We start from the raw sequence: 25,891 nt of genomic DNA, 5'->3' as shown, positions 1-25,891 counted from the left end.
GGAGAGACTTGAAGACAACAACTGTTTCAAAAGTCTCCAAAGCAAACCAATGTGGCGGGATTCAGTGGGCTTCTTCTTCTTTCATCACATATTTTTTTCCTGCGCTGCACCAGTGGACCTTAGCATTACATCATGGTCCACACACATGCAACCAGCTATGAGGTACGGCAGGGAAATGCTAAGAAAATACTGCAACACTTACTGTGACCTTTGTAGCAAACCTAAGAATAAAAGCAAATGTCACATGCAACTGATTCCTTTAGATCTCAAAATTTACTGTAATAAAATAAGAAAGTGCAACTGCTAACAGCAACCAACCTCTGCAGCTCGAGCTTGAGTTCAGCTATTACATTACAAAAGAATGTTAAAACATTGAATGCAATGCAAGTGCATTGCATTCTCTTCAGCAAGTCAGTTTACATGCAGTGTGTATCCAGGAAGAAAAGTGATTAAATACAGCGTGTAATGGAAAATATCCTAAATCCAAGCAATGAACCGTGACCAAAACAAGCAAAATGAGAAACAAAGAAGGACACAGCAAGGAAAAGGGAAGAGATGGGAATAGCCTGCAAACAGATGCACTGACAAACAAACAGACAATAAACAAACAGTGCAGCGTAACAGACAACAAACAGTGAGCATACAGTGCAGTTTAGTTGGTCCCAGCCCAGTGGCGCTATGATGGTCCGAAGCCAAACTCAGCCAATACCTTTCTTAAGAACTAAAGCATCAGGCACCCTGGTCATTGTAAGCATGAAGTCCATTTCCATTCCTGAGGAGTCCTCTGTCAGAGAAGTAGAACAAGCTATAGCATCAATATCACATGACTGCAGACACATTTCGAAGTGCATTTTATTTTAGCTTATAATGTAAGACAAATACGTATTATTATTATTATTGCTGTAACATTGTATCTGCAAATTTGATCGTCTAGTATAGTGTTGTTGGTATAGCTTGAATATTTTCAAATTACTCTGTATGCATCTATATAATTTACTTTTTTGTGTTTATGCATTTGTCTAAGTCTGTTTCTTTGATTTTGTTTGTGTAATAACATTAATGCAATGCACAACTGATGGTTTCATAGTGTGTTTAAACCAGCAGGACTCAGGCTATAGTTAGCCTCCAGATGTCCATGTGGTTTCTGTGGTCTCACATATAGACACTCACAGGCACTTATACATCCAGACACACAAACTGACCCGATCACACGTTTATATACACATTTAAAGGGTTATAGTGGGATCTGTGGCTGCAAACGGGAAGCACTGTTGGCCTTGGGCTAGATGGTCATGACAAATAATACAACTGAGAGATTTAGTGAAGTCATAGTTTTTTATGTGAACATTCTGGCTCTGAACTTGACTTCAGCTCTGTGGAAAAGCTATTAAGTAAACAATAGTGTACGTAGGTGAACTGGAGTATATTCTACTATTCCTGCTGTACATATTTCTGTTTTGATGAGTATTTTATGACAATGTCTGCAGCATATGAATTTTCAGTTAAAAACATACCTTCTGGATAGCAGTCCAAGATTCCATCTGAGTCCAGAATGGGATAACCATATTCATCTGTTTTGGAAAAGGTCCCAGGTGGACAGGTTGGGTATGGAAATCCAGTGGTAAACTCCTCTGTGGTCCAGTCAGTGGTGGTGGGTTCAGGTGTGGTAGTAGGAGCCATGGTGGTAGTAGTGGTGGTGGTGGTGGTGGAGGTCCTGGGGCGAGGCCGATCCAATCCAAGTACACGTTTCCCTCCAACCATGAGGACCTTGTCTTTTGGATTGATCACAGGTTGACTATCTCTCCCATGGCCAAACAGCGCAATACCGTCCTGGCTTACCAGAGGACTACCCATGTGATCTGGCGATGTGTGATTGGGTAGAAATGAAGCTGAATATTAATGCCTGTGTCTTCAATACAAACCAGATTTGCACTAAAATGCATAAAGGTGCAAAATACCAGAGTTTCTTTTGTAACGCAAAAAAAAAAGATTAAGCTTGTGATAACTGTGAAATATTAAAAAATAGCAGGTGTGAAAGAATGCTTTTCTGCAGCTGTTTTGTTTTTAACCTGCATCCAGACAGCTGACAATGGTCAAAGTTTCTAAAGCACTTTCAGCTGATATTTCATTAAGCAGTCAAGTCCACAACAATACAGCTCTTGTAGTTCTGCCTCTGCAATAATAATACCAATAAATAAACAAACAAATAAATAATAATCTGACAGATGCATCTCTGACTGTAGACCTCAACATTGGTACGCCTGCCTGATTAAAGGTGTTTTTGACATAGTTACATGCCAAATAATTTATGATCCGTTAAGTACTCTTCTTTATTTGGATACTCCTATAACCCTATACTCTATTGCTTATAACTGTTGTCTCTTGTGGCTTTATATTTAAAATTACAGAGAAAAACTCTAAAATACAAAATCAACTTTGGATGAACTTCAGACATTATGTTTGCTTCATTTGTCATGTCATACTGTACATGACAGGCCTCATCTGGTTATGAAACTTCTTGTCAGTCAGTTGAGCTGATAAAATAGGGGGCTGTGTATAAAACTGGCTATAATTCCTGAACAATTATTGCAAAATATTTATGAAGCCCAAAGGATTAAACCTGGAAGACTGTAATGCAATCGCATCTTGATTGTTTGATTTAAAATTCACTGTGGCAGTGTACAGAGGCAAACATACAAAACTTGTGTCTGTATCTAGCCAATAATGGACTCACTGCACTTTTTAAATACATTGTCCAAGCTGTAGATGTTAAGATAAAAATGGCTGAAGTATTTCACCAAAAATAGTGCGTCCATCCTCTCCGAGGACCACTCTTTTGGGTTTGCCCTGGGAGTCCTGGAGAACTCTTCCATCCCCGTTCATAAGTATCCCCTGCTCCAAATCTACCACCTAAAGAAAGAAACATGTTTGCAAAATTGATGGAGCCTCATGTGAGGAGTACGCTTCATCCTGACTGTGATGCTTAGGAAAGTCATAGCCCTATTCAAAACGGGTTCTCATAAACATAGACATACAGTAAACAGTTTAAGTGGGAACATCTGACTTGTGGAATTTTGAAGACTTTTTAAAGAGGTGAATAACTTTCCACATTTGTTACTTTGAAAGACAGCTTTTTGAACAATTAGCTCTGTTACTTTTTTTCTGAGAGTAAAACTAATATCAGCCGAAGTACAAAGTACAAAGGTGACGAATTCTAACCACAGACACAGCTTATGTTACATCTCATCTCACTTCTGAACAACAAACATATTGTACTTTCATTGTTCAGTCCCAGAACATTTTGCGTAAATGGGTGGGTAAACTCCTCGAGTCTAACCACCACTCTGTTTCCAGTTTTTATTCTAAATTAATATTTCAGTGGCCATAGCTTTATTTTTATTTTTAACAAAGATATAGTCCCAATCAAAAGAAAAATGGCAAAAAAAAATCATATTTTGCATGGTTGGATCTTAACAAGGTTCCAAGTAGAGCTTCAAGATGCAACAAGAAGAAATGGGAGTGAGACAAAACATTTTTTTAAGCATGCAATTTATTGAAAACAATAAACTAAAACTGAAACAGGCTGTTTTACAGCTGATCAAACATTTAGCACCGCATGCCTTTAAAAGGCCAAATCTGTGCAAAAATGTCGATTAATTGTCATTTTCTGTCAGGTAGGGTCTCTCGGAGCGCATCATCACTGCTGAGATGGGATGTCTTCAAAGGCCTTGTCTCCTTGAACGCCACAGAACTGATCATTTGAACTTTGCAAGAGAGCACCAAACATAGGACATTGAAAGGTCAAAGAAAGTTTTAACCTCTGATGAGAAAAAAATGTAACCTTGATGGTCCTGTTGGTTTCCAACATTACTGGCACAACAAGCAGATCCCACCTGAGATGTTTTCTATACGCCACAGTGGAGGGGGTGCCATAATGGTCTGGGGTGCTTTTTCCTTCAGTGGAACAACAGAGCTTCAGAAGGTGCAGGGGCGTCAAACAGCTGCTGACTATGTCCAGATGTTGCAGAGAGCACTCCTCATGACTGAGGGCCCTCGTCTGTGTGGTAATGACTGGGTTTTTCAACAGGACAACGCTACAGTACACAATGCCCGCAGGGCAAGGGAATTCTTCCAAGAGAATAACATCACTCTTTTGGACCATCCTGCATGTCCCCCTGATCTAAATCCAATTGAGAACCTTTAGGGATGGATGGCAAGGGAAGTTTACAAAAAAGAACAACCGTTCCAGAAAGTAGATGCCTTTCGTGCATCCGCCTTTACCACTTTGAGAAATGTTCCCACTCACCTCATGGAAACGCTTGCATCAAGCATGCTGCAAATTTTTTGAAGTGATCAACAATAACGGTGGAGCTACTCATTCCTGAGTTCATGTTTGGAACTTGGATTTCTGTTTTGGGGGGGGGGGGGTTACGTGTTTTGTAGAGGTGTGGTCTTAAACTTTTGATCAGCTCTAAAACAGTTGGTTTCAGTTTAATTTGATTGTTCTCAATAAATTGCACGCACAAAAAATGTTTCGTCTCACTCCCATTTCCTCTTGTTGCAGGTCAGAGCTCTACTTGGAATCTTGTTAAGATCAAACCATGCAAAATGTGATTTTTTGCCATTTTTCAAGTGATCTTAAACTTTTGATCGGGCCACAGGGAAGTTGCAGAATGGCCTCTGGTGGACAAACAAGTCAAGACTCATTACTAAGGCTATTGATGACTAATCGATTAAATGTTTGAAAGTCGCTGCCCTTGCTAGTCAGCACCAGAAATACTAGTCGGTTGCATGTAATATTCTTATTTTATTAATTTCGGTAATGGCAGTTACTGGCTGAAAGAATTTACAGCACTAACTGATGGCTACACCCCACCCTCCCACTCTCTCCATAAACAGAAGTTGTTAATGATTGACATTGAGATGTAGATCTCCTATATTTTGATGTAAAAAAATAAATATAACCAACCAATGTGTAACCACAGGCTGCACCAACATGTGGATGCTCCCACTTAAGAAACCAGAGCTTCTGCTACAAGCAGCACTAACATTAGTCATACTAATCTGACACTGTGTGCATGTGCTACCCAATATAAAGTGCTGAACATTTCAACAGTACTTATTGTATAACATTATTTGATTAGCAAGGAACGTAATAATTGTCTATTTCAAGTATGCTCAGTTTCAAATGTTATCTGAGGCCTTTTTTGTGTCTTTTAGACTAGTTGACTAGTCTGATTTTTTCCCCTCCATCAAATGGCTATCAAATTAGCCTCTAGGAACATCACTACTTAAAACCTTCATAGGTAAAAGGTGTTTCTTCTTAACTCTTTACTTTTTACATTTTTATTTGTTGACTGTTATAAATTAAGCTTTTGTGTGAGTTTAATAAGGAGGATTTGTATTCACTCAGTTGTCTGGTTTCCCCAAGTGTTTGGCTGCTATTCTATTCATTACATGCTGACTTCATTGCTGTAGTCCAATCATCTTTCATCCTGCCTCCTTCAAACCAATCAGACTCCATTCTTAATACCATGATCATCTTTCATTCTACCTTGCAGACTCAGAGTCTAATCACCAAATAGCATAAGTGAATTCTGTATATCAATAAATTATGTTCAGTTCCTTCTGATGATCTGTCCTGGTCTCTAAACTGTAACAATAAGTATCATATTGGACATACTTCAGCTCAAAGAGTCAGGAACAGGTAAAACTAAGGTTAGTGTATTAAATATAGTTACCCATTTTGTTCCATCTGGTCCAGTGATAAACCTTTGACCAGTGGCCTTGCTGGCTCCGTGAGAGGAAGAGGACTCTTTATCATCTGTTGCTGTCAGATTGGGTCGTCCATTTTTACCTGACAGGTACAGAACATAAGCAGAGGCATGATGCTATAAAATTATTTAAAACATTTGTGAGTTAAACTGACGTCAAAAACTTCACATAATTGCATATAGGAATTAACGTTACCATTTCCATTGCTAGGTTTGATTCCTCTGCCATTATTTTGTTTCCCTCTGATGGAATAGCGAGGCCTACTCCCATTGTTCCTAAAGCTATCTCGAGATGAAGATGAGGATGATGAGGTTAATGTAGAGTGGGAGTTGCCTTCAATCAATCCCCTTGTCCTTGTCACCGTAGTGCCACTGCTAATGTCACCCTCTGAGGTCAGTACTGGTTGGGGTAAATTTGAGGAAGAAGCTGAATCAGATGATGATGAGGTAGAGTCAGATGTTGAAGAGCCCAGTCTAGAGTTTTGTGCTGGTTGTACTCTTAGGGGAAGCCTAGACCCACCAAACTGCCTGTTTGGTAAGAGAGGAGAGCGTACCCTTCCATTCACCCCTACACCAGGTCGACGATTAGTTAGAGGGACTCCAGAGGAAGTGCCAGGTCTGGTCCTGGATGAACTTTCTCCTGTATCCACACTTGCATTGTCTTCTGCATTTTTATCAGACTCTGCTGGCTTCTCTTGAGCTTCTATAGGATCTGCAACTTTATCATTTTCCCCATTCTTCTCACTGAGATAATCCTCATTGCTATGTTTGTCATTTGTAAGTTCTCTATGGCTTGGCTCACCGGAGTCTCTGTGCCCACTTAAGGAGTGATGATGATCAGGACTTGAAGAGATGGATGGTGAAGAGGAAGATGATGAAGATGAGGTAGCTGGGTTTCTAGTGCCGCCAGAGCCTACATTTTGATTGATCAGTGATGGCTTAACCGAACTGGCTCCAAAACCATTCTTTAGTGAGTCACGAGTAGAAGAAGCACTTGGATCTTCACTGGTTTCCTGTACTGAGGGCACTCCAGCAGCACCTGTAGCCCCTGAGACCCTGGTAGTTGTCCCCCTCAAAACCGGTCTGCCAGCCCCAACAGAAGATGACATCCTGGTCAAAGGAACTCTACTATCCTGTCTTGGAGATGCTATCCTTGCACTTGAAATGACTTTTCCTGGGTAACGACTAGCTAGCCAAGGGTATCTTTCAGCAAATGAAGGCCTGACTCTGGTACCTGCGGAAACTGGGGGTTTTTCTTTAGTTCCTTCATCTTTTTCCTTGTCCTTCTTCATTGGCTTCTCTGTTGGTTGTGTTCTTGTAGTTAAAGCAGAGTCCTCAACTTTAGTTAATTCTCTTTCTGTGTTTTTGTAGTTAGTGTCATCATTTCCTTCCACATTTGATGTGTCTCCCTCAGATGATGTGTGAGAACTCTGTGAGTTGTGTGTGTCATGTGATCTTGCAGAGCTGTGAGATTCTCTTTGTGAAGTTCTTTGAGATAATCCTGATGTATTTGCAGTGGAAGGGTGGTTCGCATTTCTTTGTGAAGTGGATGGATTTGTCACTTGCAAAGATGTCGAGCCATGAGACCTAGATTCTAAAGTATAACGTGACTTGTCAGAATTATGGGACTCCAAGACATCTTCACCATTGGAAGTCCCTCCTGATTTTGACTTTGATGTTGATGGATTGAGAGTGCTTGACTTTTCGTGGTTTTGAGTGTTTTCCGGTAAAGTGGCCTGTGACGTTGCTGAACTATGTATGCTTGAAGTTACTTGACTCTGAGTTCTTCTTGGAGAACTCGACTGTGAGATGACAGCAGGTTTGTAACCATTCAACATTCGGGTAGAATTCCCTCTTAACAAGCTCCCAGGGTATCTTCGGCCTAAACCATATCTAGAACCAAAACCAGTGCCACTGGTGCGTCCTGCTGAAGCGGAACCTCTACCTACAGGTGTAACGTGTGTCTGCTGTGAACTGTTCACTTTTGCAAGTGATGTGGAGGGTTTTGCATGTGTTATGCTGGACTTTTCAAAGGTGTTTTTCGACTCTGGATATGTGAGAGCTACATAGTCCTTTCTGCTTGCTGCAGATTCTTGAGTAAGTGAGGGAGAGGACAGTGAGGTCGTAGAAGGGGATGATGAGGAAGATGAGGAGGAATCCAAAGAGGTAGAAGAAGAAGTGGAGGTGGGGGAATTAGAATTAGAAGAAGAAGATGATGAAGCAGAAGAGGATGATGATGATGATGAAGCAGAAGAAGAAGAAGATGATGCGGAAGATGAGGATGAAGATGAATCAGCGGATGCATCCTTGGATCCTGCTTTTTGATGGACCCTAATCTTAAATGGCCTTCTTCTTGGTGGATTAAGTCGATTAAATGCAGGTTTAGTTGGAGAAGGTGTTAAAACTTTGAGGGAGGGGGTTTTAGTAGTCAGAGGCTCTTCATCATATTCATCTTCATCCTCAGTTTCAGGGGAAACATCATTATCTTTAGGCTCTGGTACAAATTCCATTGTTGTAGTCTCTTCTACTGGAGGTGGTGTTGTGGGTACTTTGTTTTCCTTTTCCTCTTCCTCTTCCTGTTCCTCATCATTCTTAGCCCTTCTTCTGTTAGAGCCTCTGTTTCCTGCTCTCCTGATTGACCCCCTGACGGAAGAGAAGATGCTGTGATAGGAGCGTGTCTGGGAAAGTGGACGAAAACGCCTGTTGACAGGTGCAGCAGGGAGTGGCTGCTTTTGTATGGTTGGTATTTCTGGCACTTCTGTTGACTGGATGTCATCATGGTCGGTATCTTGTTTGGAAGTCGTGTGGCCAGTCCTGCGGCTGTCCTTGCTTTTTGAAAATGCTGAGGCAGCACTGCTGCCTGCTAGGAGACAAAAAATAACAATGACAATGAAAATTTAGAATGTGCAAGTCTCAGGCTCAAATGCACACATATGCCTAATAGCTCAATCACAACAGGAGGAAAAAGGACAGCAACGTCCTTGCAACTAGGAACTAGGCGTTACATCTTTTTTTGCTTTCAGCAAATGATTGCATGAAATTGCAAGATACCCAGAGGTCAACCATTTTCAACTGCCTAGTGGAAGGCAACCTGTTACCCAAAAAGCACAATCTGACTTGGACCAGTTGGAAGACAGATTGGCAAATGTTTGGAAATAACTGCTGAAAACTGGTTGCATTCTGGTTATATCCCTATAACAAAAGCCTGGTTATCAAGTGCCTACAAAATTTAAATTTAAATCAGTTAAATTGAGAGTCCTGCAGCAACTATATTACTATTTGTGGAAATTTTTTGGTATTTATGTTTTAAATCTATAAGGTTCTGGCTGGACTATGGCCATAAGTAGTTATGTAAATTTCTGATTATTGTGAAATTCTGTGTATTCAGACAGCAACAGATTTGCAACAGATGGCAAAAGGGTAGGCAAGGTTGTTTTGAAGACAGCAACTGACTGTAAGTGGTCACAGACCTGGTCCCCATCTTTGAAGCAACAACTCCAAAGTTGCTGTGCCACATGTGGCATAGTCTCCAAGGACTGTTTTCCCCAGTGATTATATAATTACATTATCAAATATGCTTACTTCCTGGCATGGCGACACTGAAGGTCTTGCTCTGTGGTCCTTGTCCCTTCCTATTGGTGGCCTTAATGGTGAAAATATAACGGTCTCCAGGTGTGAGGTTATCTATGGTGGCTGTCGTGGTGCTTCCATGGTACTTCACGCTTTTTGTTTCAAAAGGCTTCATGGCAGGGACATAAGTCAAGATGTACTCTGTTTGAAAGAGAGGTTTGGAAAGGTAGTGAGATCATTCAAGAGAAAATACTGATGCTATTTCAACATGTCTGGAAAGCATTAGCTGGCTTTCTTTATTTGTTCCAACAGTGACAGTAAACTCACAGCAAAGATTAGCCCTGTGACATCAGCATGCTGCACTTTGTTTTGTAGGACACATCCATAAACAATGCAAATATTGTCACTGGGTGAAAGATCCGTGGCCAACATAGAACACCAACGTAGGTGGAGTAATCATGGCACGAAAATGAATAATTGTTATGTTTTGCCATCATGATAATAACAATAGTTTCATTATATTGGTCTGACCTTTTATCCTCCCATTGGGCTCTTCAGGTGGATCCCATGTTGCTACAACAGCAGTCCCTTTTCCTCTTAATGGCTTGACCTCAAAGTTCTCAGGTGGCCCAGATGGTGCTTGTGAAAGTGAAGAGTAAAAGTGAATGGAAAGACAGGATGGAAAACAAGTAGCATAGGCAACAGAAAGTATAAAGGGTGAGGAAATTGCTGCTTAAAGCATGTAAAAACAGTAAGGATATTTGTGCCAGAAGGCTACAACTGAGGAAAATATTGCTGCCATACACTGTCAGATCGTGCCCCCTGAGATTGTGTATGAAGGAGACCTAAACTGTGAGCCAGGCAGTAAATGTTGACATTCCAATGAACTGCAGCTCAGGAGCTGAAACGTGGTATAAAAGCTTCAATAATGGGAGCGCAGCAGCCAAACCTAGGCTCATATATCAAAAAGGAATAATAGGCAGCGAATGTGAAGAGATGTGGTATGAGGAAAGAAGCTTAAAAGGGTTGTGCAAGAATGAATTGCCTTTTGTATTTTTTTTTTTTTGAAAAAATCATTTCTGTTTTCATTTTATTAAAAAAAAGTCAGTGGTTTTGGCTCTTTATAACCCTTCACTTCTTTCACACAGTTACAGACTCCTACTGCATCATACACTATGAGATATCGTGTAATTAATTCTCAGCAAACAGAGTCAACACATACCTGACTCTGGAGTCCTCTGAAAGACGGAGTCGCTCCACTTGCTGTGATTTTCTTCCTGAGAGATTCTGACAGAGAACTCATACATGCTGTCAGCAGACAGGGTGTCTATCAAAATTCTCCTTTGCGTGCTCTCCTTGTACTCCCAGCGTGCTGACTCACCCTTCTCCCTGTACCTAACTGTGTATGATCTGAGTTAAGAATAAAAAGAAAATGAAGAAAATGCCTTATTCCATTGAGAAAGATTAGACTTCAGTTTTATTTTTTCTCTATTTGTCATCATTTTTCTTTTTTTCCCCCCTTGTTAACTGACACTTTAACAGGGCCCACCTGGATGCCCCAGGGGCAACTTTCTCCATCTCGACAGCAGGGTCAACCCACGAAATGAGAACTGATTTAGGAGACATGACCCTGACACTGATGTCCTGGGCTTCATGTTCAGGTGGAGCTAGATAACACACAAAGAGATAAAAACCCAAATGTCTGGATCCAAACGAATATTAAAGTCACTGGATATACATCATCCCCTGACTTCTTCTAAACTTTGGCAAGGTAGTTTTGCAGAATTTTTGCAGATTTTCTATATCTACTATGAAAAAAAGACATACAGAATGATTCTCTATAAACCTGCAGGTACCTGGTGTGGTTGTTTTGGTTGTGACTGGTCTGTTGGCAGGTTTGCTCTGACCCTGGGCCTTCTGTGCCTGCAGTGACACCACATGAACGGACTCAGACGCTATGAATAAAAAAGGGATACCAGGCACGGCCAGGGTTTACACTCTGGAAACTAAAGATAGTACAAAAAATGTATCCTCTTAGCTAAATTATTTTCAATAGGAAACAAACAAATAAATAAGAAACTAGGACAAATCCAAATGCCTTCTAGATGTTGTTAACCTTTTTATTGCTGGTTTATTTCAGTAATCTTTGCCACAGGAAATTATTGTGTGCCACCTAAAGTCACAGTCAAAGATACATACATACAGTAATCATGGGCATGAATTTCATAGCAATTTAGGGCTTTTAATCATTTATTTGAACTGTTCTTTTTCCAGGGTAGAATGACATACTTTAAAAACAAGCAGTAAGTGCACAACTTTAATTGGATTTTGGATTTTCTCTAATCCACACAGGATTAAAAGTTTATGTACAGGCTCCAATATGTAGATTTCCACAAGTTGGGAAGGTCTCTTGGAACCATTTCTTAACAACTGCAAACACCTAGATCATCAGTTTCCATCACCATGGAGACAGAAACCGCTTCTCCAATGGACTGAGAGGGTCATAACCAAGAAAGAAACCCCTTATCCAAAACTGACACCTTCAGGCTCGAATAAAATTTGCAGCTGCCCACACGTATAAGCCAAAACGCCTCCTGCAGAAAGGTTTTATAGTCACACTAGATAAAGATTGAGCTATTTGGTCACAATGACAAGAGCTCTTAAACCTAAACACTGTACAAAATGTCAAGCATGGTGGTGGTAGTATCATGGTCTGCAGCTGTTTTGCTGCCAGTGGTGCTGGTTCACTACACAAAGTGAATGAAATAATGAGGTAAATTTGTGAATTACGCTCTGTGCTATGAAACCAATCTATTTAATTAAATTCTATCAACTCTCCTAACAGGCGTGATCAAATCTCCAGCCAGAATAATGCCACAAGCTTGTTGATGGCTACCAAAAATGTCCGGTCAAGGTGCAACTTGCTAAGTGGCATTTAACCAAATATTAGTTGTGTGTATGTATGTATTTGAGCCTGCATCTGTAATTTTGGCACTGTGTGGCTTAGAGAAAATCCAAAATCAATTCAAGTTTCTCTACCCAATGCTTGTTTTTTTAAGAGGTCTGGTTTAAAATCATTCTACCCTTGGAAAAAGAAAAGTTCAAGGAAATTAAAAGTCCAAAATGACCATGAAATTCATGACTATGTAAACGTTTGACCACAACGTATCTTCCAATACTATAAGGACATGTTGACATTTCTTACTCAGCATCATATTTGACTAAAACCTAAAGCTTTGTTCATTTCATCATTTCATTTAGTGATCAGTAGTATAAAATATTGGCCCTCTTACTTAGTTTGCGTGCGAGTCGGTTTCTCTGATCAGACTGAGGCTTGGCGTAGTGTTGGCGTCTCCTTTCCAGCAGAGGAACTCCTGCCAAAACTCTCTCGGGCTGCCTGGGACCAGAGGAAGACTGAGGTGCCCTCCTGTGTGTTCTGACATTAGGCGACAGCTGAGCCTTCCTGTCCATCCTGGTTGCCCGTTTTACGGAGGAGTGATTTCGGGGCACCACTGTTTGTGAAGATCTTACTGGACCTGCTGATGGATATAATAAATTTAAAATTCAGACTGCACTGTTCATTTTAACTTTAAAATCCCAATGTACATAATCTGGTTTTTGTGCTCGGTTTGCCTTTGGGGCCTTTTTGAAACTATCCTCCATGGAAAATGTTTCCACATAACTTTTCCACTCAAGACACATCCGCTTATTGATAAACACATAATTACTTGTCACACTCATCCAACACCGCCTGTCAGCCTGGCCAGTTGTCACAGAAGGGAAATGCTGAAGAACTGCATCATGTACCCTGTCATCTGCTATAACTTCTGGTGCTCTGCTTCCCGCTTCAATCCAAACCATCTTGGACAACATCTCAGACACTGACTCAGACAGTCAGACAATCCCTCTCATCTGGCTGCAGTGCTTAGCGATAGCATTTCCAATACAAAAACAAAAAAACATCTGCCCCTCCCTCTTTTTTGTTCTTCCATTCTCTCCATCTGTTCCTCCCTTTTCTGTTTACCATAATCACTTTCAGATGGAAAAGGTCCACTCTGTTTCCCATCAGGACAGCTGCGTGCACAGCTGGGGGAGTACTGATAAGTCAGCTGATGTAAAAAGGTGAACATTATGCATTTCAAAAAGGTTTAATCAATACTTTAATGTAAGACTTTATTTTCTATTAAACATGTAGAGTGAGCCAAATTAGATTATAGGTGTCTACATGAGGCCACCATATCTAAAAGTGACTTAAAAAGAAGGAGTTTTGTAGTTAGGGGACAAAGAAGATGTGATGAGGAAACACAATGTATAGAAGACCATGAAGAAAATACATGTGTTTGGGGGTTTTTCTGGTTCAACTTGGATCAACTTGGATCAACTTGGATCAACTTGGATCACTCTGTTTATTACTTAATGTCTGTATCTCCTGTCTGTACTGCCAGCACAGCTGAATGAATGTCTTCCCTTTGGATTCAGACAGTACTGGCTATTTGTTTAATAATGCCCTAACCCCATTCTGAATCCTTCTCTTGCTTTTCCTGTCAGCTTTGCGTGTTTTCACACATTTCCAGTAAGTGAACTGTGAAATCAGAATAAGAATTTGTGTCATGTGTGATTCAAATCACAGATTTAATGTGGACAAATGTTGTGTTGGTCTTTCCCACTACACTTTTCAGTTTAACAAGGCTTTAAAAAAAAACTGTAAACAAATAAAAGCATACAAAAATGTGAACAAGAGTGTTTTCATAACAGTATATACATCCTGTTAAAAATGAAGTACATCCCATGATTCAGCAGCTATACTATACAGGGGAGTTCCTGGTCCATTCAGTGAATGCAAGGGGACCAAATCCTGTAGCTGCAAAACAAGCTCAAATCATCACCTCCACCCCCGTGATTTGACAGTTTGCATGAGGTGGTTGTACAGATATGCTTTAGACTTAATGTGGTGCTATGTATTGTGGTCAAACATCTCCACTTTGGTGTGGTTTGTTCAAAGTACATTGCTACAGAAGTCTTGTGGTTTGTTCAGATGCAACAGCTTTCTCCTGGCAACCTTCCAAACAAGTCATACATGTTCAGTGTTTTTGTTCTGTAGAGTCTAAGATGTAGCTCTTGGGTTTTTTGCATTTTCTCCGACCTTGGGGTTAATTGGCTGGGATGTCCATTCCTGCAAAGACTGGCAGCTGTCTTGAATGATATCCACTTGTGAATAATCTTTCTCGCTGCAGAATGATGGATTTCAAATTGTCTGGAAATGGCCTTATAATCGACAGCCACAACTGGTTGTTTAATATCATGGGTGATGCCTGAACTCTCCAGACTATCAAGCTGCCAATATTTCTGTTCTTATGCTCTGCTTTCTGTGCTCACGCTTACAGTGCTCACACTTGCCGATGATCAATTAATCAAGTGCCTTTGATTTGCAGCACATTGCTGCTGCCTACCCTATAATTGAAGTGAAAGCAGTAAGGGTATGCATAGTTTTACAACACACAATTAGCTATTTTTAACAGGTCTATTGGTTTAAGTGCTAACAAAAATTGTGTTCTTCTACCTATACCTGCACTAATCCTATAAGCGTAAAATACCCCAAAAATAATACTTTAAAGTGTCTCATTCATAGCTTTTGTATTTTTTGTAAACATTGTTCACCATATGGCAACTAGCCATGACCCTTTGACAATTAATTTTCATCCCAAGCACTTTCCATTTGTTTCTTCTGATACCAAGAGTAGCTTAAAACAGAAATATCCCCATTTGGTTTTAATCAGTCTTCCCTTTTTTCTGTCTGGAAAACTGTCACAATACATAATTTGGCCCAGGTCACAATGCCACGAACCACTAAACCACTGACTTGACAGTACTGGTAATGCCAGATCCCTTATGTCTTTTCCTGGAAGCTCAGTGGACCGAGGTGCTATGAGGCTTGCCTGCTGACAGACAGGCATATCATAGCAAAAACAGAGCGAGGCACACCTCAGTGTTCAGACTGAGGTCCCCAAGAATGTTTCTGTTATGTCCTTGGACGCTCCTCAAAAACTAGCTGAACCGTCATCTTTGACGTTTTGCAACCTTAAAAAAAGAAGTCTAAATGTTGCAAACAAATTGGTCTCATACTTACTCACTTTACCCACAGTTTAATTTATACAAACAATTCCCAGTCAATGGCAAAGTGTTCCTTCCAGCAGAGCTAATCAGTTTAGCCTGTAGTGAAAATATACAGTGCTAATGCCAATGTTGTCGCCATAGTTTATGTATTAGCATACCAGACTGCTAAGTCATTGTGTACCTTAGATGACTTATAAATTAGATGAGCAAATTAGTATCATCCCAAAAGACGCATATCAAATTGCAGTTGTAAATTACCAGAAATTGCCTGGCAGCACTTTAACATTTGATAAGCGCCTGTGACTGATTAATAGTCATGTTCTAATCATGCTATTGTTATTTGTTTTCATTACTGAAGCTCAATAAATGTTAACATGCTGATTTTTTTTTTTTTTTTTTTTTACAATTGAACTGTTTCATCAAACAAAGAGGAACATTCAGTTTGCACACATGCGATCTCATTTCAGTTATTTTCATATATAAAGTAAATTTAAAGCATTAAAAAAAACTTCAGGATGGTATACACTGCCATTATATAACAATGTCAGTGTGCAGGAAGTGTGCTAGCTCTAGTGCTATGCTTGGTAAATGGCATGGAACGAGTTATCAATTATCATTAATTATTAGATTATTAATAAGCTCTCAGCTGATAGTAAATGAAGATTTATAACATTAGCTACTTCTCCTTTTGGCTCTTACTTTTCATTTGGCTTTGTTCTGCCTTTCCAGGCGTCTCCATTCCCCAAAGTAAATCAACAAATATGATTATTCATGTTCCTGGAGCAGCTCTGCCTCAAACACATAAAACTGAAACTCCAGACTAGCATTGCGGTTACCACTGCTGCCTTGCAACAAGAAGGCCCTGGGTTTCCTTTCTGCTTCCCATCCTTTCAATAGGGAATTTTAAAGAGTTTCTCCACGTTCCCTGCCACGATTAAGTGGTTTAGAGAGACTAAACTGTCCACTGGAACAGTATGATGCATGTCTACGTTTGATTAGACCAATGAGCATTTACATGACATAAGCTCAAATATCACATTGGGCTGCACACAAAAAAAGTACAGCACTATGCAAAAGTCTTGAGCCACCACTAATTTTTTTTATACTTTGGAAATGGAAAATAGTGACAGCATACAGAGATTCAGCGAAACGTGCAAATATGCACATGCATGCACAATACATGTAAAGTTTGGAGAATTCCACCAAGCTTGAAAATTAATATTGGAATGACCACAACGGCTCTTAGGAAAGCTCTGGGGAGGCCAATCCATGACTGAATGTGTTCCACTGGTGTTTTTCTGTCTTTTACCCCATTAGCAGTGTGTTTGAGATCATTGTCAATCTGAAAAATGAAGCTGTTGCCAATTAGATGCTTTCCAGATAATATTGTATGGTTGATCAATATCTGATCATACTTTTCTACATTTTTCTGCAATTTTGACACGATTTCCAACACCACTGACTAAAATGCAGCTTCAAACCACAACAGAAGCTCCACCATGTTTTACAGATGGCTGTAGACGCTGTCTATTGTACCTCTTTCCTGACCTCCTCCATACGTACTGACGATAATTTAAACTACAAATTTCAAATTTCAATTGATCGCTCAATAAGATCTGTTGCCATCGACTTTTAGTCCAATTCTTGTGTAATTTGGCACACCGCAGCCTTTTCTCCCTGTTTCCCTTCCTTAACAATAGTTTTTTGACAGCCACCCTTCCACTGAGACTACGTCTGATGAGGCTTGGCATACAGCAGGGCCAGATGTATCACTCAGGTCTTTTTGCTAAGTTCTTCCTCAGTGTGAAAAGGGTTAGGTACGAGATTTGAAAAACAAGTGAAGGAGCCAATGTCCAAACAAAGAAATTTGAATGATCATCAAAAAGTTGGAGAGCTAATACTCAAGACACTTAAAGAAACGAAAAAGTCTGACTCCTTGGAAGGAAAATGCAAAAAAATATGGGGTGGTTCAAGACTTTTGCACAGAACTGTACAAATAAGTCCTAGAGGGCCATATGTTTGCATTGCTATCACTACTGCTTACATCGTTTTGGTCTGACCACACAATGACATTAACAGCCTTTGAGAATGTTATAACACCAATTATTAATACATTTCCTTGATAAATTACTCTTATAATTAATTACCAAAATTATTTGCAGTTAGTTTTCACTTACCTGATAAATCAGTAAGGCCTGCTTGACAGGGCACTCATACCCGCAACTCAAAGTGTTCACTTTCTAAATAGTCTGCCAATATTGGCTTCCAGCAATGTGTCTGTTCCTGATTTCTTGTGATTTCACAGTCTACTGAAATCTCTGACAGGTAATTAAAAAAAAAACAAAACTGTGGCATATGTCATTAAAGGTAACACTCTCTAAAACAGATTTAAAATATGGTTCACCTACAAGAAAAACACATCTATCTAAATAGACAGAAATGTGGGCGTCAGAGACAAATGAGTGTTTCCCTTTATTCATCCCGTGGGAAGAACCAAGTAAAGAGATAAAGAAAAGGGTGATTATTGCCTGAAGAAAGAGAATTCAAGACAATTCTTCGTGCTTTTAACCCATTGTCATGTAACGTTGGTAATGATGCCCTCTGATTAGGTTTACCTGCTGATAAATTGCTGACAGGTGCACCGCCCAACACAGCAAAGCCATCCAGGTTAACCCATTCAGGGTCTAGAAACAAAAACACAGGATATCTGGATATATCAACTAGTAAGGAAGCAGTTCATTCTGTAAATAAAAAGAAAAACAAACTGATTTTTAAAATATTGTTTACATAGTCTATATCCTATCATATCATATCAGGTCGACGTTTTGTCTTTGTTGCTCCAGACACATTAATGATGTTGAAGCAAACAGTATGGGGTTATTTATGACAGCTGATGCTGCTCTCATGCTGCTGAGGGAACAACACATGATCTGCAAGGAATTTCTGGAAAGGCGAAGCTGAGACTGAGCTCAGCTGCCAGATTTTTGAGATTTACGGTGAACAGTGCTGGAGCTGGAGAGACCACAGCGGCCACCAGAAGTTGTACTGGGCAACGCACAAGAACACAAACACACAGGCATCTGTAGACACTTTTTTTGAAAACACAGACAATGCATGACTTCATCAGTTGGCACCACCCAGTCCTTCACCACAACGACCACCAGACACACATAAGCTGCGCGCACACACATGCACAGAGTAAGTGGCCACAACACAGGATTATAGGAGCAGGGCTGGGTTGGCTGCAGACTTTGATGAAGCATGGTGCCAAGGATGGAGGAAAATGAAATAATGACAAAAGCAGGCTGGACTCAGTCAGTAACACAAAGTGTATGTATGTATGTATGTATATGGAAGGATAAAGACCTTAAGTTTTACAATGTGGGATTAGAAAATACCAAAAGAAGCTATTAAAACCTAAAAATAAGCCCCTTCTCTAAAGCCTCAAACAACCACTGTCTACTGAGCTAGGATGACGATGGCCTGGTGTGCTTTCCCTCTGGCAAACTTTTAGGACAGTGCATCCAATTATGAACTAATCCACATATAGAGATTAATCATCATTAATCAAGTTAGCATACGCATGCACTTTTGCACACCTCACTGTCTTGAGTGTCTACTTTGCTTCTTGTTCCTTGTCTCATTCTTGGCATTTATCTTGAGAAAATGCAGAACTGTGAGATTTCAAAGCTCACTTCACGGTTTAAGGCAAACCTTATTTGTATGCTCTGTGTCCATTTATATTCTCCTGGATTACTTTTTTTTTTGTCTAGCAGCTCTACCAGCACTTACCATTAGTTCCAGTTCATTTACAGGCATAACTTCAACATGGTTATGGAATCGTGACCATCTGATTTTAACATCTCACATTCTCATCCTCCTCTTTTTGAACTTTTATTGACTCTTTCTTACCTACATCCTCCAACATAGGAGCGCGACTGTCCTTGCTCGCTTTAGTGAATCGATGGGATCTCGTGGGTTTACTGGAGCTGATCATGAAGCGGTCCACAGGTCTTCCATCCAGATGGATAGACGGCTCCCAGCTTTCCCTAAGGCCCTTCTCCATAGATGTTGGTTTCACATTTTGTGGTCGTGGGAGTTTCTCTGCTGCAACACAAAAACCACATTAAGATACATTTCAGGGGCATACATTTTTTTAAAAGAGTTTTTTATTTAGCATTTAGCATGCAAGAAATGTGGAAGTGCATTAAACATGAATTCGGCAAAAATAAATCTCCCTAAGAAAATAGTCCTCTCTATAACCGAATTTACAAACTCAGGAAACATTTTCCAAAGTCTTTCTTGCAGGTTTCAAGTATTATTTAATACAATATTGTTTCTATTTTATGTATATTTAGCATCACATCTATAATCAAATACACAAAGAAACAGACTTCGCTGCAGACTTTGCAATAACTGCATAAAAATTACAATAGCTTTTATACACAGCTCACCATTTTTAAAAATAACTGTACACATGACTGACAGCCAGTTTAATGGCCAGACCAGATCTGTTCCCTTGTTATCTCGGGACAAATGAAGAGGACATCGTATCTGAAGTTGAAAATACAAAGTTTTGAATTTGTATTTTATGCCTTTTCACTTTAAGTACAACTTCATAAGAACAATTTCATACCATCTAATTCAGTCAAAAACACTCGAGGGGGTAGGCATACCATCGTCAAAGTCTACAACCAAGAGACACCGTCATGACTGGAAATACAGAGGGTTAACAACAAGGTGCACTGGTTGCATTCGTGTGGCGTACAGACGGAAAAGATACAAAAGCTGGGTAACTGGCTCTACTTGTACAGTGTCCTCTGTTTCTCGGTCAGATTTCAGATCTCACTCAGATCATCAAATGTGACATCACAATGGGTACTTCATAAAATCTAAATTCTGATGACTAAAAAACAAAAATATACAAAAAACTTTATTGGGAGAAGTGCAGAACTGACCAATTATTATATTTTCATGGATCAATGGTAACAAACAATTTCTATTATTTCGTGTATTTTTTTTATCCACCCAATAAACGCTGATCTAATGGGCCTATTTCAACTCAGGTCTGCTGTCCACCAAGTTCTCAGGGAAATTTTAGCTCTAAAATTCACTGCGTACACTGTGTTATCTGTCTGCTGTTTGATCCAGAGCAGGTGGCATGCACTCAGTTTTTAGTGAAATCAGCTGTCTGTAGCTGCTGCTATAAATTTGAGAGCAGCAAGAACAAACCAAAACTGTATCATAAAACACCACAAACAGATTCTCCTTTCAAAGATGCACGGCCATTAATGCACTCTTTCTTTAAAAATATAGCAGCTTTAAATCGAAAGATCCTAATAACATTGGAACATTTGCTAAACAGATGATATGCTACAGTCATGATGTCCTTGGCTTTCCCCTGCAGAGGTTTACATGAGCACTTTTGGTTTAGTATCATCACAAATTCACCTCTCCCAGCTGGATCTTCACTTTTTAACATTTAGATATAATTGCTACTTAGGCCTCCTGAGCTCTGTTATCCAGATGGTCACAGCTGTTCATAGCCCTTTAGCGTTGTTTCAGGACTTTATCCTGTGCTGAAAGATCGCCTCCTATTTGTTTTTGCTGAGTTCAGCCATCACCAACTCCTGAGATAATGGCTTATATCATTTTGTGATCTAAGTTAAAAAAAACACACACACACACACACACACACACACACACACACACACACACACACACACACACACACACACACACACACAGTCGACTCATTATTTCCTCATTAATTCAGTCTTACAGTGGACTAAGCTTCATCAGCTGTGCATGACAATCCCCACTGACGCAGGCTGCTTCTAATAAGGCTGTGTGTTACATAGGATGGGATCCTTTCCTCTGTCCAGACAGCCTTCATTTGGCCTCTCAGGAAATTTTTGATCCAAGGGCAAACCAGATTAAATCAAGACGTCTTCAGAGACAGCAGATGCACAAATGATATCCAAGAATAAACACGTTGGGAAGAAGCTGAGCAATAGTGGCTGTACCAATCCTAATCGTACAGAGCAAGGCTTGCTTTCAGGGAGTTGCCATGGGAGACTGGTGCAGTAATATAATAGCATTGTCTGTGCTGTGTTTGTGAATGTGAAATGGAACGATGGATAGTGTATGATTGAGTTAGACAGTGGAAAGTATTAACTATGTTAAGAATGAGGGCAGGGCCTGAGGTCATTATGTCACTGCCTTTTTCATTTTTATGCTTGTGTGTCTAGAAAAGCATGGGCCCTTGACTTAGATGGATACAGGACGTGTGGTACACATGCACCCTTGAAGAGTCACACACAGGTACGCACAGACATGTATGAGCATGTGTAGAAGCACATGGAGGTAAGCCCTGAGGTCAAATGACTGCTGCAAAACTGTTCTATAAAATACTTGTGCTGGAGCACCTGCAGTCTGCTCTGCTTTTACAAGAACACTTTTTTTTTTTTACCTTACCTTGCATCAAAATCACAGGTCGTGACCTCTCATTCACCCCATAACAATTCGCTACTAATGTCTAATAAATGTCACTTTCCACAAACTCCCATCAACGATAAGAGTTGCTAGTGAATTGCCAGATAAAGGTGGCATAGACATATCTGCTTTGCTATAGGGTTTTAATCATTTTAGCACAAGTTTTGCACATGTGTGTTGTGGGTATATGAGCCTTTTATAGCAGTAAAAACAGTTAAAACTCAAGATTGAGGTGAAGTCCAGTTGCTCAACTGTATTTTGTTTAAGTTGCTTAAAATAGATGTGCTTGAACCACTCAAATAACACAAAAAAGAAAGAAAAGAACATTTTGCACATGTTTTGGGTTTGTTTGTCCATATTTTTTTTTTTTTTGCTTTTTTCTGAAGTTTCTGATACCACTTAAATAAACACCATTTTATAAGCAGAAATATTGCATTAGAAAAAAAAGAGTTAACAACAGCGTGCCTTTTCAGAAACAATGTCCCATTAACTTTTGATAATCAACAGAGCATGCTGTGAGCAGTTTTTACTGAAAGGTTTTTCTGTTCACAGTGGGTTCTGTGTTTTATACAGAATAAATGAAAAACGTATTCTGAAAAGATGCTGTTGAATGTAAGTTTTAAATACTGAGAGCGCACCACAAACAAATTATCTAAACTGTACTTGGCTGGAGGCGAAAAATTGCTGTAAATGGTGTAAAATTGTGGAGAAAACCACCCAATTGTTGGAGCTTGTGGGAAGTTGGAGGACGTGTCTTTTGCATTTGTGCTCTGCTTGAAAGAATACACGAATCGACAAAAATCTGCAGATTTAATTACAAGACTAAGAAACCTATTTTCGTGTTTATGTGTTCAGGGACCCGAGGGAGTTAAATAACACAATATTTTCTTGCTTCTCTTGTCTTTAGATGTTTCAACCATTGGATAGAGCTCGTATCGCAAGTGTTTCCACATGGTGTTTAGAAACGTGTGTAATATCAGTTTTCTTATCCAAGTCACTGCCGGTTTTTCCCAGAAAGCCACAAGATTACTCTAAATATCGTTTTCTTTGATAGTTAGTCTTAAGAAAATAAGTGGAATTTGCACGTTTAAAAGAATTCAGATGCCTGTGTGAACATACATTCATCTATGTGGGAGGTGTGAAATCTTGCCCAGTGCTACATTTCTCTTTTTACCAGTTCACCACCGCCTCACCTCTAACGACCAGTAAACTCTCTCCTGCAATCGACTCTGTGATAAAGCCAACACACCAGACTGAGACTGTGCCCAAAGTTTATCACTGCTTTCTGACTGCAGTCAGTCACACCAATCGCTGAATTGCCCGACTTTCTGCAACCAGTTTATTGTGTTGACTTGAGCTTAATTTGCCACTGAATTGTGACTGAGGACAGATTTTATTTGAAGCAACAGCCTCAAGTGAGTAAGCGCTTAGCTTTGGGCAGGTTACACGCATCCATATAAAACGTTTATGGCACATGACATCTACAATCAGAAGCAGGCCAGAACATTTGGGATCTAACAGCATATTTAGCTTTTCTGTGCTGGTGCTCACATGTGACTTTGCTTTTATAAAAAACCTTTCCAAAGTTATTCTAAGCAATTATTCAAAGCAGTTAGTGATGAGGTCTGACGCCTCATAGTGTTGGTTTATTGTCTATCTTCTCGCTGCACATCTAATATGCTCAAATCAAGCTTTGACAGGGTGCTCGTAGGCCAGGTGGTACTTGTTAAAGCAAGTGGAACAGTGCCCAGAGATGACATCATGACACTAGACATGCTGTTGCTGGCAGGTTTGATATGCAGCCGAGGTGCAGGTGAGCAGGGGCATAGGGTCAGGTGATTTAAGATTACGGAAAGCATTAGCAATATTAGAAATATGCAGGGGGGAAAAAGCCTCTCAGCAAGTCTCTATTTTCCTGAAGTAAAGAAGTTGAAGTTATGAAACTCCTCATCCTAAAACTCTTGCATGTTGCCTCCCTTGAAGAATCCTGACATGTGAACTGGAGCAGAATAATGAAATTCCAGTGACCTGCAAGGACATGATTCCTTCTCCTCACTCCCTGTCCCTCGTGCTCTTCACACAGTTTGTGTAAATTCCAGAAGTTGATAGGCAGATTTCGTTTTTCCTGCACTGCCCCTGTAGAGGTATTCAGATATCCCCAGGCGCTTACTCGTCCTCTTTTGTGAATAATTTCAGAGTGACGGGCTGATGATATGTGAGCAGAGAAAGCTAATGAGTAACACTATCCTCTCTCTTAACAACTACTGTCGACAGGCCCGAGAGGAAGCCATTTAACTCAAAACTGGTCCAATCTACAGTGAGCTGTAGCTGCAGGGGCTCCCAGGTGTAAATGTGTGGAAGTGAATAAATGTGACTCTCTGAAAAGAATTCCAAAACGATGGAAAAGAAAGTGACTCAGAGAAAGGACCACAATAAATGGCAGCTGCCTAAATTCAGTGAAAGCAGTGATCTCATGCGCTCAGCGCTTACATTTGAGAAGGAGGCATATAGAAGTCTACAGATCAACTGACAAAATAAGTGAACTGAATAAAATCGAGGAGGAAGGGAGGGTGAAGGAAAGTCTGGCCTTTAAGCCCAAGCCAAAAAGATTACCTTTGTCCTCTGTGAAACTCCTTGGGCTTTGTGGCACGTTTGATATTTTGAACGTTTTCACTGTCTGGAGGATGTGGAATACTTTCCCTGAAAATTGATTTTACAAACAGCACTTAAGAAACTCCAAAAACATATGTGCAGCTGTGGTTTGCACTCTCTGTGCTTGTCAAAAATTCGCTGCACATCTGATATATCACTGCGCCTTTCTAGTAAAATCCTGCCAGCCTATGAATCAACAAAAAACCTGCATAGTCTCCTGGGTTCAAAATCTGCTTCACTGTCCAGCCATTCCTGACTATAGCTGATGGATGATGTGACTCAAATCAACTCCTTCACTTCTAGTCACTAATCAAAGTCCACTTTAAAGCCATTTATCTTCACATTCAGCTGAATTAGTTCCATATTTAATATGCCACCACTCACAGTATTTCATGATGTCGCCAGAAATTTGTCATCATCTCCTAACCATGCATCACAGTTACTTTCGGATGTGGCCACTAAGGAAAGGACTTGTTCCATAACTCTCCTGCATCATAGTTTCCCCCCACAAAGTTTCATGGGTGAAAAATGCTGTCACTTCATATTTTCTCTAATAGCTCTCATTTAAACGAAATCGTTCACATCTGATAATGACTCAAACTGCACGCTTGAAATGAAACGTCCCAGTGAGTTAAATATGATGCACTTAAATCTACTTTGTTTTCTGCAAATGGAAACGTGGACACTGACGTGCACACATGCAAATACCTGCACATTCTAGGATTCCTTTTGTTTAAACTTGTTAATATGACAGCTTCTTTTGAATGCATTTTAAATATCCAATCACAAGGCACGTGACCTCTTTGACAAGTTCAACTTTCTCTTCACGAGTGGACAAGAAAGCAACAGTACCTGGATAATCAGATAAAACAAGTATCAAACTGCTTTACACGTAAGTGCTCTACTTGCACCTGCTTATGAAATAGTAAATCAACGATTTACCTGCCCAGCTGCATCCTGGCCCACAAAGCGTAAGAAATAGTGCCACGAGCGTCCTGCCTGTGGCTAAAGCCATGGTGAGTGTGGCGAACTACTGCTGTGGTGCGACGCACCAGCTGGATGCAGAGGGCTGGGACACATCAGCCCTCTTCCCTCCCATCTGCCGATGGGAATGCTGCACTTCGCCGTGAACTGCCTCTCGTTTACATCGGTAAACCTGCACACAAACACACTATTAATGCCTCATTAGTCGTTTGTGATTTGAAACAAGTATTTCGAGGCTGCTTTTCAAATCATAAAATGTTATGAAGAGGAAAACTAACTAACTAACTAACTAACTAACAAAA

At 40.1% G+C, this 25,891-nt stretch overlaps 1 protein-coding gene across 4 annotated transcripts in view; it reads right to left on the bottom strand.

Moving 5' to 3' along the window:
* The window catches only part of fndc1 (fibronectin type III domain containing 1), a 41,187-nt gene extending 15,547 nt beyond the window's left edge, over positions 1-25,640 (bottom strand). The window contains exons 1-14 of one of the 4 annotated variants that reach the window (XM_005731003.1): positions 25,548-25,640; positions 19,371-19,565; positions 18,074-18,142; positions 12,638-12,883; positions 11,201-11,299; positions 10,894-11,011; positions 10,567-10,754; positions 9,876-9,983; positions 9,357-9,545; positions 5,971-8,637; positions 5,742-5,857; positions 2,799-2,910; positions 1,515-1,859; positions 710-784 (exon numbers count right to left, since the gene is read on the bottom strand). In XM_005731003.1, coding sequence (XP_005731060.1) covers positions 710-784; positions 1,515-1,859; positions 2,799-2,910; positions 5,742-5,857; positions 5,971-8,637; positions 9,357-9,545; positions 9,876-9,983; positions 10,567-10,754; positions 10,894-11,011; positions 11,201-11,299; positions 12,638-12,883; positions 18,074-18,142; positions 19,371-19,565; positions 25,548-25,620 — 4,600 coding nt within the window. In that variant the 5' untranslated portion in view covers positions 25,621-25,640. The remainder of the gene's footprint in view (positions 1-709; positions 785-1,514; positions 1,860-2,798; positions 2,911-5,741; positions 5,858-5,970; positions 8,638-9,356; positions 9,546-9,875; positions 9,984-10,566; positions 10,755-10,893; positions 11,012-11,200; positions 11,300-12,637; positions 12,884-18,073; positions 18,143-19,370; positions 19,566-25,547) is intronic. The other 3 variants (XM_005731004.1, XM_005731006.1, XM_005731005.1) reach the window with 3 other exon arrangements.
* Between the last annotated feature and the right edge of the window lie 251 nt (positions 25,641-25,891).

Source organism: Pundamilia nyererei, unplaced genomic scaffold (genome assembly GCF_000239375.1).
Source record: "Pundamilia nyererei isolate P.nyererei 1_Seehausen unplaced genomic scaffold, PunNye1.0 scaffold00041, whole genome shotgun sequence".
NCBI classification, from domain to species: Eukaryota; Metazoa; Chordata; class Actinopteri; order Cichliformes; family Cichlidae; genus Pundamilia; species Pundamilia nyererei.
Note: the sequence above shows the minus strand (reverse complement) of the source record. Positions and strands in the feature narration are given on the sequence as shown.